Source organism: Alternaria alternata (genome assembly GCF_001642055.1).
Source record: "Alternaria alternata strain SRC1lrK2f unplaced genomic scaffold CC77scaffold_1, whole genome shotgun sequence".
NCBI lineage: Eukaryota > Fungi > Ascomycota > Dothideomycetes > Pleosporales > Pleosporaceae > Alternaria > Alternaria alternata.
Window position 1 is genome coordinate 457472 of NW_017306190.1, and position 16262 is coordinate 473733.

General features: G+C 52.0%; 7 protein-coding genes across 7 annotated transcripts; 4 read left to right on the top strand and 3 right to left on the bottom strand.

Moving 5' to 3' along the window:
- Positions 1 to 68: 68 nt before the first annotated feature.
- Positions 69 to 2238, bottom strand: CC77DRAFT_1015187 (hypothetical protein). The gene is made up of 2 exons (XM_018523974.1): positions 2172 to 2238; positions 69 to 1816 (listed from the first exon to the last, which is right to left on the bottom strand). Exons 1-2 carry the CDS (start codon positions 2178 to 2180, stop codon positions 278 to 280), a joined length of 1548 nt encoding a protein of 515 aa, XP_018391244.1. The 5' UTR covers positions 2181 to 2238; the 3' UTR covers positions 69 to 277.
- A 641-nt stretch (positions 2239 to 2879) lies between these two features.
- Positions 2880 to 3586, bottom strand: CC77DRAFT_1089801 (hypothetical protein; the record flags this gene model as incomplete). The annotated part of the gene is made up of 3 exons (XM_018529490.1): positions 2880 to 3002; positions 3195 to 3359; positions 3533 to 3586. The coding sequence occupies 3 exons, from the start codon at positions 3584 to 3586 to the stop codon at positions 2880 to 2882; spliced, it is 342 nt and encodes a 113-aa protein (XP_018391245.1).
- A 192-nt stretch (positions 3587 to 3778) lies between these two features.
- CC77DRAFT_978094 (hypothetical protein) lies at positions 3779 to 5913 on the bottom strand. The gene is made up of 2 exons (XM_018535993.1): positions 4343 to 5913; positions 3779 to 4286 (listed from the first exon to the last, which is right to left on the bottom strand). Exons 1-2 carry the CDS (start codon positions 5604 to 5606, stop codon positions 3985 to 3987), a joined length of 1566 nt encoding a protein of 521 aa, XP_018391246.1. The 5' UTR covers positions 5607 to 5913; the 3' UTR covers positions 3779 to 3984.
- A 69-nt stretch (positions 5914 to 5982) lies between these two features.
- Positions 5983 to 9748, top strand: CC77DRAFT_1015189 (dolichyl-phosphate-mannose-protein mannosyltransferase 1). Its single transcript, XM_018523975.1, has 4 exons — positions 5983 to 6700; positions 6759 to 7048; positions 7097 to 8856; positions 8907 to 9748. The coding sequence occupies exons 1-4, from the start codon at positions 6405 to 6407 to the stop codon at positions 9549 to 9551; spliced, it is 2991 nt and encodes a 996-aa protein (XP_018391247.1). The 5' UTR covers positions 5983 to 6404; the 3' UTR covers positions 9552 to 9748.
- A 1430-nt stretch (positions 9749 to 11178) lies between these two features.
- On the top strand, positions 11179 to 11712 carry CC77DRAFT_924426 (hypothetical protein; the record flags this gene model as incomplete). The annotated part of the gene is made up of 1 exon (XM_018533806.1): positions 11179 to 11712. The coding sequence occupies one exon, from the start codon at positions 11179 to 11181 to the stop codon at positions 11710 to 11712; it is 534 nt and encodes a 177-aa protein (XP_018391248.1).
- A 407-nt stretch (positions 11713 to 12119) lies between these two features.
- CC77DRAFT_8101 (arad-like aldolase/epimerase) lies at positions 12120 to 13523 on the top strand. The gene is made up of 2 exons (XM_018533295.1): positions 12120 to 12836; positions 12889 to 13523. Exons 1-2 carry the CDS (start codon positions 12434 to 12436, stop codon positions 13452 to 13454), a joined length of 969 nt encoding a protein of 322 aa, XP_018391249.1. The 5' UTR covers positions 12120 to 12433; the 3' UTR covers positions 13455 to 13523.
- Positions 13524 to 14053: 530 nt separating this feature from the next.
- CC77DRAFT_8187 (Rhamnogalacturonase B) lies at positions 14054 to 15437 on the top strand. The gene is made up of 5 exons (XM_018533310.1): positions 14054 to 14541; positions 14593 to 14885; positions 14941 to 15058; positions 15124 to 15159; positions 15215 to 15437. The coding sequence occupies exons 1-5, from the start codon at positions 14286 to 14288 to the stop codon at positions 15343 to 15345; spliced, it is 834 nt and encodes a 277-aa protein (XP_018391250.1). The 5' UTR covers positions 14054 to 14285; the 3' UTR covers positions 15346 to 15437.
- Positions 15438 to 16262: the final 825 nt, after the last annotated feature.

Here is a 16262-nt window from a genome sequence, read left to right on the forward strand (position 1 = left end):
AAGAGCCCCCAGCAACTAGGAAATGAGCAGCGTGTGAATCAAGGAAAGTAGGTCAGAAAAGTGATAAGGTCGTTGATATTAATACAATGATGTGCGTAACGCCTGACTAAAGACTAAAGCTATGCTCAAATCCATAAACATATGCACCCACAGTTCCTCGCATATGGGCACACGAGTTCCTGACTCTGTTCTTTGGTTGCCTTCCTGCTGCAGTTGCACACAATGTACAGCAAATGAAACAAGCTTTTGAAGTGCGGAAGGATTTGGCTTGGCCATTCTATGACCCACTCATATCCTCGTTGTCTTTCTCCAGCTGTCGCTCAAGACTTCCCATAGGGTCTGACTCGGAACGTGGCGCGGGAGGAGCGACTGATGTTTGTTGCACAGGTTCAGGCTCAGCTTTGGGCTCAGCTTTGAGCTCAGCTTCGGGTACTGGTGCAGGAACAGATTCGGGTTCGGGTTCGGGCTGAGGCTCAGATGCCACCACCGGTGCTGGTGCCGTGCTCTCTTCCACGGTTGGCGCTAGGACTTCATTCTGAGCATCTCCAGGAATGAAGGCTTCTGTGGTGGTATCAGATGTCGAGATCTGGTTCATAGAGTTCTGGCGACTATGGGAGACGGCAGAGAGCGGTAGATCAGGTGAACTTGAAGGGTCACGCTTCGGCGTTTGCATAATCGTGTCGGTCGTGTCAGCCGGGACGGCTTCGAGTGTGGTCCTTTCGATTGTTGCGGTATCTTCGGAAGGCTCGTTGGAAGTCGGTGGTGCTTCGGTAGCTAGCTCGGCGCTTTCTGCTGGAGTAGCCTCTGTGAAGCTAGATATCTCGTTCGCTGGAGCGCTGGTCGGAGCTACAGAAGATGTCTGAGGGGTCGCTGGGTTAGAGGTATGTTCCATGTCTTGGTCCTCGTCTTCTGAGCCCTCCTCGCCAGAAGCCTCCTCTTCCTCGCCGCCGGCGTCTGCCATTGGTGTATCTCCGCCATCTGAAGGTGCTACTGATCCATCCTCTTGTTTGACGCCTGGTACACCCAGCAAGTCACCACCAGCAAGTGATGCTGGCGTTCCTTGCTCTGCTCCACCCTCGGCGAAGACGACCTTCTTCTTGCCTCTGCCCGGACCTCCACGCTTCACCTTCTTCTTAGGAGGTGGTGGCCTTCGCCTAGGTGGCGTTTGTTGTAGAATGTCGTTAGCTACGACCACGCCCTCCGCGTTCACCACACCAACTCCTTCGACGATGGTGCCTGGCGCCGCAGTAGCTGGTGCGACTTCAATCGCGGCGTCTGTGGGTTGAACTTCGCCTTCTACAGCCTGACCTTCTGGTACAAGCACTTTGTAAACAGCCACATTGCCATCGGCATCGAGCTTCTTTACTTTGGTTTCTCGCAGTGCAGGTTGTGCGACCTGACCATTGACGTAGGGTGACGGTAGACCCTTCCTTCTCTTTGCAAGATATTCTGGTTCCGGGACTTCTAGATGTCGTGCGACTTTGACGTACTTCTTGATAGTGAATCCTGTACGAATTTCTTTGGTCTCTTCTTCTTCATCCTTCATCTCGTTGTCGTCTTCTGGAGGTGCGGGTGGCTTATATAACTTCCCAGATCGTGCTGCTCGCAGTAACTGTTGAGAATGCTCAGGCAACATGTGAGAGTCTCGAGGCATGGGTAGTTCAGGCCAAGCATCCTTATCCAAAGGTTTGTTATCGGCCGAATTTGGTTCAATAGTAATTTCTGCTTCCCGGTATTGACTGATGGGAAGTCCTTCTAACACATTATGTTCTATTTGACCACGCCCTGATCTGTTGGATCGGTCCCTGTTCCGGAACTAGTCACATGATGTTAGCTTCCAGTCTGACAAACATACGCGCGTATATGCTATCTTGTTCAGATTAAAGAAAAATAGGTCATGGCCGCTGCTTTGCATGAGTGGAAAGTAGGTACCAATGAGGTACTCATCACCACCCGTCAAGCAGGCGAGGCTCTAGACCACAAGGCGATCTCTTTGCGACGTTTCCTCCACAAAACGATGTCGCGTCGATGATAAGAAGATGAGATGTTCAGGATGCGATGCACGTGATGGCAATAGCGATGTTACGTCGCGCGCGTGCAAATGGCGGCAACTCGATGTAACAGACGCAGCTTGAGGATGCACGCTCGAACGGAAAGATGAGGTGACGTACCGGAGCCATGGCGACGTGTGGTTTCCTCGATAAGGACTGGATCAGTCGGTGAAAGTGGGTATGAGAGTCGGCGCAATGCAACGGGAAGTCGCGATGCGTGAAGGGGAAGCGCGTCGCTTTGCAGATGGCAGGCACAACCGTGCGCCGCTAGACCCTTTTGAGTGCATCTGCGATCGCTGCCTTGAGACTTGAGACGCAATCATCAGTCTTCTGCATAGCCTCTCAATAAAGTGATTTCAGTCAATTTTAAAACATCAAATCCAATTCAGTCAACTCTCGGATATACTTCTATCTGATCTAGCATTGTGGTTTGGTTGATCCCAGTTCTGCAATGACGCATACGAACGAGCCACTTATAAGTTCCGCAAATCAAACAATATACACACGATAGAAGACAAGACAATGAAACATTCACACCAACAATAGTCGTGATGTTTTCCTAACAACTCATGTTTTTTGTACAAGCGCAAGAAGTACCGATGCTTGTTGTCATGCGAACTTCACATTTAATCTGAACATTCCATTCGATAGAGTTGAATGACAGGCACGATATAGTACAGTATACTCATTCTCGATTTTCCATCGTCGTCGGGACAGGCGCAGCTGTTCTGCTACCGTGCATGTTCCCGCATCCGCATGCAATGCACGCCATATTGTTACAAGATCATTTCGTCTCATTATCCGTATCCGCACTTTTGAGCGGACCACTCAGTCCCAGCCCTGATCCTTCACTCTGACGATGTCATTTCTGTCACCCTTTTGCTTGCCCTCTTTCCCTCCTTCGACGACTAATCGATCGATCTGGTAGAATTGGCTTATCACCGTTTGCCTCTGTGAACCGAGTCAGCGTCCATCCCAGTGCATTCCGTGCTACACTCCTGCGCCCCATCCGTCGTTGTCGCATCCCACAAAATGCATCCCCTGATGGGTTTATAGGCTGCGATCTGTCTTGCTTGCCACCTTCTCCGCTGCGCGCTGCAGACCCTCCACCTCCAATACCGAACGAGCAGAAATCTATCTTACCTTCAGCATTTGCAATTCGCTCAAGCCCTTCTGTACCAGCTCTTGTATTGTTCGCTCTTCTGTCACATTCTTGCTGTCCCGGAACGCATCGCGAGTTCTCCGTTTGGCATATTCGCGGAAATTGTAGGCGGCGAACTGGCTGCTCTGGCGCAGGAGGGAGCGGTACTGCAGAGAGTAATTAGTCAATGTTCTACGACAAGAGAAGCGACATGTGCGCGCGCAGTGCATCTGCACAGTACACGTAGGGACAGTGTAGAAGTACTGCGCGAATCACATGAGGCGACACATCATGAGTCGCTGCAGCGGATATATCGAAATAATGTAGGAGGGGTACGTACGAGCGAGCGCACCTGATAGGCCATGTCGCATTTTGTTGCCTGTGCTAATGACATGATTGCGGACGATGTGCGGAAGTGTGTATGAGGACGGTGCGACCTGGGAATAAAAGTCGCTGGTTAGGTCATAGGTCTGGGGCACATGTCGGAGCGAAGCTTCGAAAGTCCGAGCAGTGAGCAGAACTACCACAGCTTGCCCCACGCTAAACACTGCGGAAACGGATTGTAGACGGAGCACGAAATTGAGGTACACTTTTCATTAAGCTTTTGCAGCTGTTGTTTTACAACCGAGCTAATGACTCGGAACTATCGAACCTATGAAGCTCTTTTGGCGTCTGGTCGGTGGTATACACAAGTGACATCGCCAAAAACGCCACCCAATGCAAGTAGAGCAATTGATGTCCTGAACAACGAATCACGTGGAAGAAAAATCAAGACTTACTCGTATCTACGCCCTATTGGCGATGCTTCTCTTGAATCCTGCGAAGCTGCTCCTGGACATTCATGCTTTGCATTTGCGAAATACGGGCAGCGTCCTTGGCAGGATCAGGCTGGCCGTCGTACGACAGTGCAGCTTTCTTCCTCCGAGCTTCTTCCTCTGCAGATATGGGTAATCCTGTAGCACCATCGTAGATATCTTCGCGCTGACTAGCGAAACGTTTAAGGTTGTTTGCAACGTCGGCGGTGTTAATCGTGGTAGAGTACCGGGCTTCCGCCTTGTCGCGCTGTTCCTTCCAGCGTGGATCAAGCAATTCGACTAGCATACAGCGTTAGTAAAGGCTCTTGGAAAAATAGAAAAAGGGGAAAACTTACTGCGAATGTGCTCGTCCATCTCGTTTGAGGGGATTTGCTGCTTGCAGTTAGGGCATACGGCCATCGGAACGTTTGCCTTCTTTGCGGCAGCGCGGGGAACGTAGTCTGTGACAATGCGACCAGGCGCTCCTCTGGCAGCAGCCTGAGCGCGTGCGCGCTGCTCGTTCTCCGCTTGACGCTCCCTTGCCTGCCGAGCTTGCTCTTCCTCGCGTGATATCTGTGCCGGCGTCCGATAGTCGGGCATAGGGGGAGGCGCGTAGGACGGTACGCCATAGGGTGGCTGCACAGGTGGTGCGGCAGGGGCGTAGTTTGGCGGCATCTGAGGCGGTAGGACCTGCTGCTGTGAGACGTTGTAGTAAGTCATCTCGTCGGGCATGGCTTCTTCGAGACGCCTTGTTGATAGTGAGACCGCAGCCTTCTGTTCGAGCGACTGCGACTGCAGATCATTCAGCTGTGCGGGAGGAGGCAGATCCGCTGCATCGTCAGCTTCATCAAAGAGCACAGTCGCGATGACTGTAAAGTCGTGCCAGTCGACCGTCGCATACTCTTGCTTCTCGGCCTCCACCTTCTTCTCCTCTTTCTCTTTCTGTGCAGTCACATATTTGACGTACTCGGCGCGTCCCTTGGCGCGATCTAACACATGGAATCGGTTCTTGATGTTTTGCTGCAACTCCTCGATGCGTGCCTCGACTGTGGCTTCTTCCTCAAGCAGGATCTTGTACTGTTCAACGAGCGATCGGAAGAACTGGAAGAAGCTGTGATTTGGTCGGAGAAAATCAAACTGAAAGTTGCCAGACTCACGGTTGCGCAAGTCCTTCAACCAGTTCTCACCCACGCGCGCCGTGTACAGAGCAGTGAGCTTCAACACCTCCAAATCCTTTGCGCTGATGTTGGGCATACGCGCGGAAAAGCGGAACTTGGGCGGTTCTGGAGGACCCTTGGGTTTGTTGTCAACCACTTGCTTAGCACTTCCAGCTGATCGCCCATGGCCCTCCTTGAGTTGCTGAAGATACCACAGGAAGTAGGCATTGTAGGGGTCCTCCTCCAAAACGAATACAAAGTTACGGTTGTTCGCAGCTGAAGGATCAGACGTGACGCGCTGCTTCAGTCCATTGAAATGTGATTCGCCTCGGCGAGCGACGAAATCAGCCGTCTTTGCGATCGTTTCGCGCACGTTGGGTGGGGGGATAACCAGGTTCTCTGGTGGCTTGACGTCGAGCTCTGGCGGTCCTGCAGGAGCGCCTTCACCGTTAGAGTTGGCCATGGCGCGTTGTGATGATGTTCGTTACGGGTTCGAGGGATGGTATCGGTAGTCCTGTTTACAAGTCGCAAAAGATAGGTAAACCGATCGCCAGGGCAGGAACAAGGGGTTCTTTCTAGGCGCCGGGAGCAAGATCTCAATCGCGACTACCTGCTGTTACTGGCTTGCGCGTAGATCGCGTGGGGCGGTTGCGGACGATGGGGTAGCGGCGACTGGGCTTGGAGTTGTCGCAAAGTTCCCATAGTACAACAGGCCCGCTGCTGCGAGAAAGATGTTCCGGGCCGACGATTTTCAGCCACAGTTGAGCCACACGCACCAGCCACACATGTCAAGGTGAAGCACTCGGCGCAATACCCAAGGCGCCTCGGCTTGCGAACGCTGTCAAGTCGTCAGACCACTATTGCCGGAAAGATTGCCTGGACTCTTCAACTTGGACAGAACATTGCGTGGAGTGATTGTTCTATACGGGCCTTGACCTATTTTCAGCCCTCCCAGTTCGGTAAGGCCCGTCGTAAGGAACAGCTTGCAACTAGGGTTAATTGGTACGCAACGCAACCACTACTCCTCGCGGGACCCTCCCCCTAGCTTGAACTGTTGCGCCTACCATTGAGACTCCCACCTCTTCTCTCCTCTCATCTTGATGGGACTCTTTTTCAACTCTCTTTAATTCTTTTTGTTACGACATTGGCCCCAAGCGCCTTCCACCCAGACTATAGTTGCAACTCCGCAGCGTTCCCAACTTTTGGTACAACGCCGTCTACCAGCTGATCGAGCCACGACACATCGTCACCTCCCGCCGTCATGGCGAGCCTATCGGCATCCAATGCCTACCTAGGCGAGAAGCCCCAATCGAAGAGATCCAAGTCGCGTTCCAAGTCGCGGTCGCCAGCACCCAACGGCCGAAAGCAGCAAAAGACGCAGCATCAGCAGCAGCAGCAGAATGTCCAAGGCTACACCTCCGAGGGAGTGCAAGACCATGATATCTTCAACCTCCCCGGATCGGACTGGTCGTTGTTGGCCATGTTGACTGGCGTGGCTGCTGTTGTACGCCTCTTCCGCATTCAACAGCCGACCAGCGTTGTCTTCGACGAAGTCCAGTAAGCCGCATCGTCTAAGCAAGAATCTAAAGAACTTGTTCGCTGACTTACATCTCAGCTTCGGTGGGTTTGCGTCGAAATACATCAAGGGCAGGTTCTTCATGGATGTCCACCCTCCGCTTGCGAAACTCCTCATCACATTGGCAGGATGGTTAGGTGGATTTGACGGAAACTTCGACTTCAAGGATATTGGCAAGGATTACCTGGAGCCCAAGGTTCCATATGTCACTATGCGCATGTTGCCCGCCATCCTCGGTATTCTGACGATTCCGACCATGTTCCTTACTCTGAAGGCTGCTGGCTGCCGTACTACCACCGCAGCCCTGGGTGCTGGCCTCGTCATCTTCGGTAGGACGCACACATCCATCTATCACCATATATACTAACCATTGCTAGACAACGCACTCGTGACCCAGTCCCGCCTTATCCTCCTCGACTCGCCGCTCGTCATCTTCACAGCCCTTACCGCACTCGCCTGGACAAGCTTCATGAACCAGCACGAACAAGGACCCGCAAAGGCCTTCCAGCCATCCTGGTGGTTCTGGTTGGTCACTTCCGGTGTTGGACTCGGCGCGACAGTCAGTGTCAAGTGGGTTGGCCTATTTACTATTGCCTGGGTCGGCAGCTTGACGCTTGTGCAACTCTGGGTCCTTCTTGGGGACACCAAGAACGTCACACCACGATTATGGTTCAAGCACTTCTTCGCCCGCATGTTCTGCTTGATTGTCATTCCTGTCTCGTTCTATATGGCCATGTTCGGAATCCATTTCCTCTGCCTGGTCAACCCTGGCGAAGGTGACGGCTTCATGTCCTCGGAATTCCAAGCGACACTGAACTCCAAGGGCATGCAAGCTGTTCCTGCTGACGTCGCCTATGGAAGCCGTGTCTCTCTGCGCCACTGGAACACTCAGGGTGGATACCTTCACTCACACAGTCACATGTACCCAACCGGTAGCAAGCAGCAACAAATCACGCTCTATCCTCACAAGGACGAGAACAATATCTGGATTCTAGAGAACCAGACTCTGCCGATCATGCCTGAAGACTACAATGGACCAAACCTCACAAGCCCAAAGGCATGGGACAACGTCGGCCCAGATTACATCGAGGATGGTGGTGTCATTCGTCTTTACCATATCACTACCGATCGCCGCCTTCACTCCCACGATGTCCGCGCGCCTGTTACTGAGGCTGACTGGCAAAACGAAGTTTCTGCGTACGGCTACGAAGGCTTTGAGGGCGACGCGAACGACCTCTTCCGTATTGAGATTGTTAAGAGCAAGTCTGACGGAGCCGTGGCTAAGAAGCGCGTCCGAACTATCCAGACGAAGTTTAGGCTTGTCCACGTCATGACTGGCTGCGCGCTATTCTCGCACAAAGTCAAGCTTCCCGACTGGGGTTTTGAGCAGCAAGAGGTTACCTGCGCTAGGCAAGGTACCTTGCCCAACAGCGTCTGGTACATCGAGGGCAATGTCCACCCGTTGATGGTGGATGGTGAGGTCGAGAAGGTCAACTACCGTAACCCCGGGTTTTTCGGCAAGTTCTGGGAATTGCAGAAGGTCATGTGGAAGACCAACGCTGGCCTTACTGAATCGCATGCCTGGGATTCTCGCCCTCCATCTTGGCCAATCCTACGCCGCGGTATCAACTTCTGGGGCAAGCACAACCGTCAGATCTACCTTTTGGGTAACCCAGTGATTTGGTGGAGCTCTAGCGCGCTCATTGCTCTCTACATTGCTATCAAGGGTATCGCAATCCTTCGCTGGCAGCGCGGCTACCGCGACTACAGCAATGTCACCTTCAAGCGTTTCGACTACGAGGTCGGCATGAGTATTCTCGGATGGGCCTTCCATTACTTCCCATTCTACCTGATGGCGCGTCAACTGTTCTTGCACCACTACCTACCCGCTCTTTACTTTGCCATTCTCGCTCTTTGCCAGATCTTCGACTTTGTAAGCTACCGCTTCAGCGTCTTTGGCCTGAGGCAGTACCCTGCTATCGGTCAAGCAGCAGCTGTTGGTTTCCTGGCTATCGCCATCACGGTCTTCACTGTATACTCTCCATTAGCATACGGCAACGCATGGACCAAGGATGCTTGCAACAGTGTCAAGCTCTTCGACTCTTGGGACTGGGACTGCAACAACTTCCTCACTTCTGTAAGTACTCTTCACATGGTGAACGGCCGACACCTACTAACTGATTCCAGTATGAAGCATACAACACCATGCACTCTGAGCCGGTAGCATCTGTCGCTGTACCTTCTTCTGCACCTCCTGCGCCTCCAGTCCAAGCCGCACCAGAAGTCGTTCCCCAAGTTCAGCAAGAGCAACCCAAGGAGCAGCAAAATCAGCAGCAAAATCAGCAACCAATCCAGGAAGCAAAGGAGCCGAAGCAGGAGAATGTGATGTCTGAACAAGCGGTAGTTTCCCAGCCACCTCAGGAGCCTCCCAAGGACCTCCCGGTTGTATCGAAAGAAGAGCGTATTGAGTACCGCGACGAGAACGGCCGTATCCTCGACGATGATGAGGTATCAGCACTTGCCGGCAAAGTCAGCTTCAAGACCCGCTACGAGACCCGGACCCGTATTATCGATGGTGAAGGTCACGAGATCTATGAGGGCCTCGTGGACTCACATGGCGATGCTGAGGAAAATGGCGTTGCCCCTCCCCATCCTGACGCCGAGGGCCGTAATCCCGAGACGCAGGAACAAGCCAACGCTCCTGAAGCCAGCGAGGCTCCACCAACTGTCGAGGTCGCCGAGGACCAACAGAAGGAAAAGAGCGTTGAGCAGCATCAGGAGGAGGCTCAGCCAGCCAGCGAAGCCCAGTCGGCGACGCAAAAGGAGGAGTAAACTCATCCTGTCTTCTTCCCATGGCACTACCATGGTCTCCTTTCTCTCTTTTGTATCATAGGGACGGATAAACTTAGCAGCGTACGGAGCTGGTGGCGCTAGGTCTGGCATAGCAAACAAACATGACGGCAGGTGGAGAGTGGGCTGCATCTGTCTTGGATCCTGTATGACTACATATAATGTGATTTGTGAAAATCTGACTTGGCGTGTTGCATGCATCGCAAAAACTCAACTGCTCCAAGACATTCTTGGTTCGCTACAGAGATCAGTACCCAGGACTTTGTTGGTACAGACTGACAACCAGGATGAGGACGAGGAAGGTATCAGATGTCGATGTAGTTGTGGGAATGTGACCTGCCGTGCCGATGCCAGGTCTTCCGACATCTTTTGGCTTTGCAACAACATCTGCCGGTCGGTAACAAAGACATGGTATGCTAGTAAAAGTAAGTTGCAGACTAAGCCTTGCGGTCCCAGGTTCGAGGACTTTCAGCCTCAGGCCCAGTGTTCTCACCCGATCAACCGGATGGACCGCTAACCAGCTCTCCCGCAATCGGATGCCGCGGTGCACAATGCAGGGATCGGGTATCCTTGGACAACGTCACGAACTAGCATCTGATCTCGGAATCTGCTCCAGTACGCTAAGCGCATTTCCAAGACGTGTGATTCGTCGTCGGCACCTGGAGCCGCACTACACTACTCAACTTCAGGGACCACCAGGTCCACAGTGTCTAGAACACGTTTGCAGCCAGGGTCACGACTGTGGGCACTCTAGATCTAAGCGGTAGCTGATCATTTCTACGTACCGCTCGCACATGCCAGCGGCTTCTTCTTTTCTTTTCGGCCCATGATGGGACTGGCAACGACGCGAAACCCCACCCATCGCATCCGGCGGCGAGGTCGGGCAGAAAAGTCACGCAGCAGCTCGGGCAGAGTTGCTACAAGTCTTTAGATTTGTCCATGATCTCCGCGTGACCCCAGTGACCAACGCCCTATTTGTTGCAAGATCAACAACTTTTGACTTTTATTTCGCCGACAGATCACCTTTGCAAGGAAAAAGGAATTTTCTCGAATATAATTTTGGGCATTAAGCTGTGGCTGAGGCATGGTTGGTGATGCGCGTGAGATCCCTAACATCTTCCCTGCTTGCTCTGTGTGGCAAATGCAGAGGAAGTGTCGCGAGCCTCATGTGCTCCTTGTGGGAATGTTCGCCACTTCCCATAAGCTAAAAAGAAGCCTTCTTCTCGCATTTCTGTCCTCCGCGGAGCAAATACTGGCACACGGCCGCACCCACTCGACGCACTGTGAGTATTATAAATTAGAAATGCGGTCTAGCCGCACATCGCTTTTTTCCAGAAAACCCCTCTTTGTGCGTCAGATTCCCATGCTTGCAACATCGTAAACTTTTGCGTCGGTTTTTTTGGGCTGCGTTTGGAAAGTGTGGTGGCATTGCATATCTTGCAAGAGCCAACTAGTCTCTCTTTCTTTCTTTTTCCTTTTTTTGCGATAATAGTCCTATTCTCGCATTTTTATATTCCGCCGCAGTTGTCGTTACTCTCCGTTAGCTGTGCTGTTGGAGAAGAGCTCGTCGCCTGCGATGGCGCCCGACTCTCAAAACACCCACCATTTCATGAACAGCAAGGATGGGCCTACACCTACCCAGCGCTCCTACGATAACGACAACAACCAAAACATCCACGACGGCGATTCGTACATTCAGCAAAGCATCGAACAACCCAATCCGCCAACCGCTACCATCGTAAACGCTGCGACCTCGGGTCCCTATATGATATACATCGTGACCGATACTTGCTATCCGACCGCCTCGAGCTTTCATGATAACATCGGCACCGCGCACATCACTTCGGTGCATTCCACAAAGGCAGCAGCCAATAGCCGAGCCAAGAAGATTATCTACGAGAACGATGGCGACTGCACGGTTGACCTTGATAAGATTATCGAGGAGGTGAAACAGGGCTTGTACATTGGGATTGGGGTCGGTGGTAAAGAAGAATCGAACGGCTGTTGTTATGCGAGGAAGTGCGAGGTGGAAGGCAAGATTGTGGACGAAGACAGCGACAGCGAGGAGACAAGTGGGGAGAGTGGCGACAGTGATCTTGTGGATGGTATGGGAGAGCAAGACGCTGACGTGGAGATGGGTTGATGAGGGAAAGAAGACGATACACATGACAGAGAGAAGCTGTGACCGACGTACGCAAAGGGGAGATCTGACGTTGATGCATACTACCGGCGTCATTCACAAAAGAGAACATCTGGGTGGGATACTTCGCCAGCCGTGACAGGCATTGGAAGTATGGACATTCAGGGGACTTGTAGGATGCGGCTAGGCAACCTTACTGTAGTCGGCACTGGCAGCAATGTCCAGTGCAGGCACACGAAGGGGTTAACGGCATATCAACCATTGGACTGACACGTCCAGCTCATAGAGCTTTCTGCACGCTTGTGGTGAAACACGGCGTTTGGCATATCGCATACACAGATATAGACAACGAGCATACAATGAATTAAAGGGGATGGTGGATGGCAACATCAATGGCTGAGTGGATGAACACGCCACCAAACAATGTACGATAGTTTTCTTATGCCGCATACAGTGAGGAATCAACCTAAACTCTTCTCCAGTGTTCGTGTATGGAAGCAAAGGGTATGCTTGGAGTGGGTGGATATAGGTTCGTCGATGCTGTAGTGTGGTTGAAGATGCTTGGAAACTGCTGGCCCAGGAGCGGTGCACCCGCCAGTCATTTCCCCGCCCCCACCCGCGGGCAACGCACGTCATCGGATGCGCGAAGCAGGAACAACATCTCTATACAACTTGCACATGCCGCAACCCAAGATGTCGCAAGCACTAACTGTATCTCTGAAAAATGTCCGCTGGATACTTCCCGAAACGCGAAAAGGTAGGCCTTGAAGACCTCTTCAAGGGCCTGGTTACAGCCTGCCATATCCTCCACAATGCAAAAATCCTAGACGCATATGGACACATCTCGGTGCGGTCGCCGGATAACCCTGCGACCTTCTGGATGCCTTGCAACATGCCGCCAGCACTCGTCAGCTCACAAGACGATTTGGTTGAATACAACGTGGACGGTGCGGAGGCGGTCGAGAAGAATGCGAAGCCAGGCTACCTCGAGAGGCACATCCATAGTGAGATATACAAGAGATTTCCTGCCATCAACTGTGTGGTGCATAGCCATGCTGCCGACGTGCTGCCGTATTGTGTAAGCGGTGTGCCACTGAAGAACACCATACACATGGCTGGCTTCTTGGGTAAGTTTCCCGAACCACAATATCTTGCCAGGCGCTGATGCATTCGATCTAGGTACCAACGTTCCAGTCTGGGATGCCTCGAGCCACTACCCATCAGGCTCCAAGCATGACCTCCTTGTCCGCGATAGTACACTTGGCTCGTCCCTCGCAGCTGCGTTTAAACCAGCAACTTCAACTGGCTTCATATATTCAAAAGTACGCTCCGCTCTGCCGACGCAGCTCGGTGGTTCATCCGCAGAGCCCAAGATGGATCCTGATCACGCAGTTGTTCTGCTCCAAGGACATGGCTTTACGACCGTCGCGCACGGCATCGAGGAAGCTGTCTACCAAGCGATATACACAAGGGAGGCAGCCACGGCGCAAACGACGGCAATGACAATATTGAACGCCCACACCGGCTACGCGCTTGAAGGCAAGGTAGATGTTCAAGCTGGTGGGAAGATCAAGTCAGGACATGCCAAGGTTGAGGGCGGTAATTTGAAGTACTTGAGCGACAGCGAATGCCATGATGCCTGGGAGTCGATTTCAGGCACACTGACGAGGCCGTGGGCGCTTTGGTGCCGAGAGGTGGAAGTCAATCCACTGTACAGAAATGACTGCCCAGGTGGCGATGATTGAGCGACAAGGGAATATCGCACTGTGGCTAGGGTCATCTTTAGTAACATTCGTTCTTTTAACTGTTTCTGACGTGCCTTCATATATAGTCTTATTCCCGTTTACGAAAGAACTAATTTCTCGCGAGTCCTCGGCTCTATTTCAAACCTTAATATCCAAAAGAGCCGTAGCACACCCACCTTGCAGACGACTTACCGCGACGCTTTTTTGCCATTTCAATAACGTCCCATCTCTACATGAAACCCTTATTCGCTCCTTGCGACCGGTTTTCCGGACTTTTTTGACCATGTCGGCAACGGCGTTACCCCATGCAGTCCAGCCAAGTTGTTCCATAATGCTTGTCTTACAGGCCAAGATGTTCCGCCACTAATTGTGCATATACCCCGGACTCCGGAATCATCCACCCCTCATAGCAATCTTAGCCCCTAGGACAACATCATCACTCAATATTGTCGATCCGGGGAATTAAAGCGATCTCATGCCGAGGTGTATGTACCCAGCATGAATCACTACCTCTGCTTAGTATACCACCCGCCCTTTCGGTCTCATAGTGCGGTGAATTGGGATGTCAAACGACCGCAAATGTGGCTTTTCTTGGATAAGAGATGTGGAAGCTTTCTGGCTAGTGGAAGACCCGGGTGGGCGTGATGAGTATTTCGGAGCATTTGCAACCGACTGGTATTGCACAATGTAGCAAGTCCTTGCTGTTGGTTCGAGAGGTGAGCATATAGGTAAGGGTATCAAACCAACATTCTTTTTACAAGTCTGTGCTATTCCTTTGACTTCTACTGGCCATTCTGTTGATCAATAGTTTCGAAACCTTCGTCTCTTGCCATGTTGTTCAAGAGCGCACTGTTGGCTGCGGCCACGCTCTCTCCCTCGGCACTGGCCGCTTTTGGCGCCTCACAGAGTGGGGACAACATTGTTGTTGATACTGGCGCGTCCAATCCCCTCATCTTTACCGTCAATGCAAAGAGCTGTGATATCACTTCGATCAAATACCGAGGAGAAGAGTTGCAGTCGTCGGAGAAGGGATCGCACATCTCGTCTGGGCTAGGCACTGCAACTGTCAAGTACGAGACGATTAGCAGTCAGTTATATATCCCTTACTTCGGGATTGGGAGCTGATAGAATGAATCAGGCCAATATGTCAAGGTTACTTGCACGACTAGTACCTTGACGCACTACCTTGTCGCGAAGTCCGGCGAAGCGACAATATACATGGCGACATATACGACTGCCGAGCCCAGCATCGGTGAATTGCGCTTCATCGCTCGTCTGAAAAGTAGCGCTCTACCACTAGAGTATCCCTTTGGCGTCGTATCAACAACTGTTGGGTCGACATCGACGGTCGAAGGGTCAGATGTGTTTGTAGTAAATGGGCAAACGCGAAGTAAATTTTACTCGAGTGAGCGCTTCATTGACGACACTACAGTAAGTGTCCCTCCAAGCCATCATCTTACTGAGTTTCTTTATTGACGTGTTTTAGCACTGTGTCTATCGTGATGGTACCGACGCAGTTCACGCCTGCTTCCTTATGAACTCCTACTCTTACGAAGCCTCATCCGGTGGCCCTTTCCACCGCGACATCAACACAAACAATGGAGGTAAGAGATGTCTCTCTACAACTTGAATATGAGACATATACTGACTTTGTATACCCTCGCTCTAGGAGACTACACTTCATTGACATTCTACATGAACAGTGGTAAGGAATGACCCTGTAAGAACTGCATATGAGGCATACACTGATTTCATACGCGTACATTTCAGGCCACGTTCAAACAGAGAAGTTCCGTCAGGGTCTGCACGGGCCGTATGCCCTAGCCTTCTCTCGCTCTGGTATACCCGCAGGTGGCTCCAGTATGGACACTACATTCTTCAAGGACCTTAGTGTAACAGGCTATGTGGCTCCATCCGCCAGGGGTACAGTGACTGGAACGGCAACAGGTGTTAGCTCCAGTTTCCAACGGGTGTTGCACTGGTACAACGATGCATCCCAATACTGGGCGTACGCTGATAGCAGCGGCAAATTCACATCGCCAGCAATGAGGCCTGGCACCTACACCCAGGTCCTCTACCAGGGGGAGTTCAAGGTCAAAGCCGCCAGTGTGACAGTCTCAGCCGGAAAGGCAACCACTGCGAACATTGCTGCCGATACCGAAACCAAGACTTCAGTCTGGCGCATCGGCGAATGGGATGGCCAGCCCAAAGGCTTCCGCAACGCAGACAAGCAATTGCGAATGCACCCCACAGATTCGCGCATGGCATCCTGGGGTCCATTGACGTATACAGTTGGCTCTAGCACCCTTGACAGTGTCCCCATGGCTATCGTCAAAGACAACAACCCCCTTACCATCAAGTTTTCGGGCACCTCTACCGCCGCAGCGACACTCCGTGTTGGTACCACACTCTCCTTCGCTGGTTGTCGTCCATCAGTTGTAGTCAATAGCTTCAGCGCTGCCACACCTGCTGCGCCAACAAAGATCGATTCGCGTGGTTTGACTCGAGGCGCATATCGGGGGTATGGCGAGGTCTACAACTATGATATACCAGCTGGTACGTTGGTTAGCGGAAGCAACACCATCAAGATTAGCTGTACGAGCGGAAGTTCCGGTGCTGGCTTTCTGGCTCCAAATGTAATTTTGGATGCGATAGAGTTGTTCAATTAGGCATCTGAACGCCTCGGGACGAGTGATATATGGCTGTGGAGTCTACAAGATGTATGATGAAGGCGCTTCAATGGAGCTGTATGATCAACTCTTTCTTCTTGTTGATATTTATCATTTCATTCAAATTTTCTGAATAACT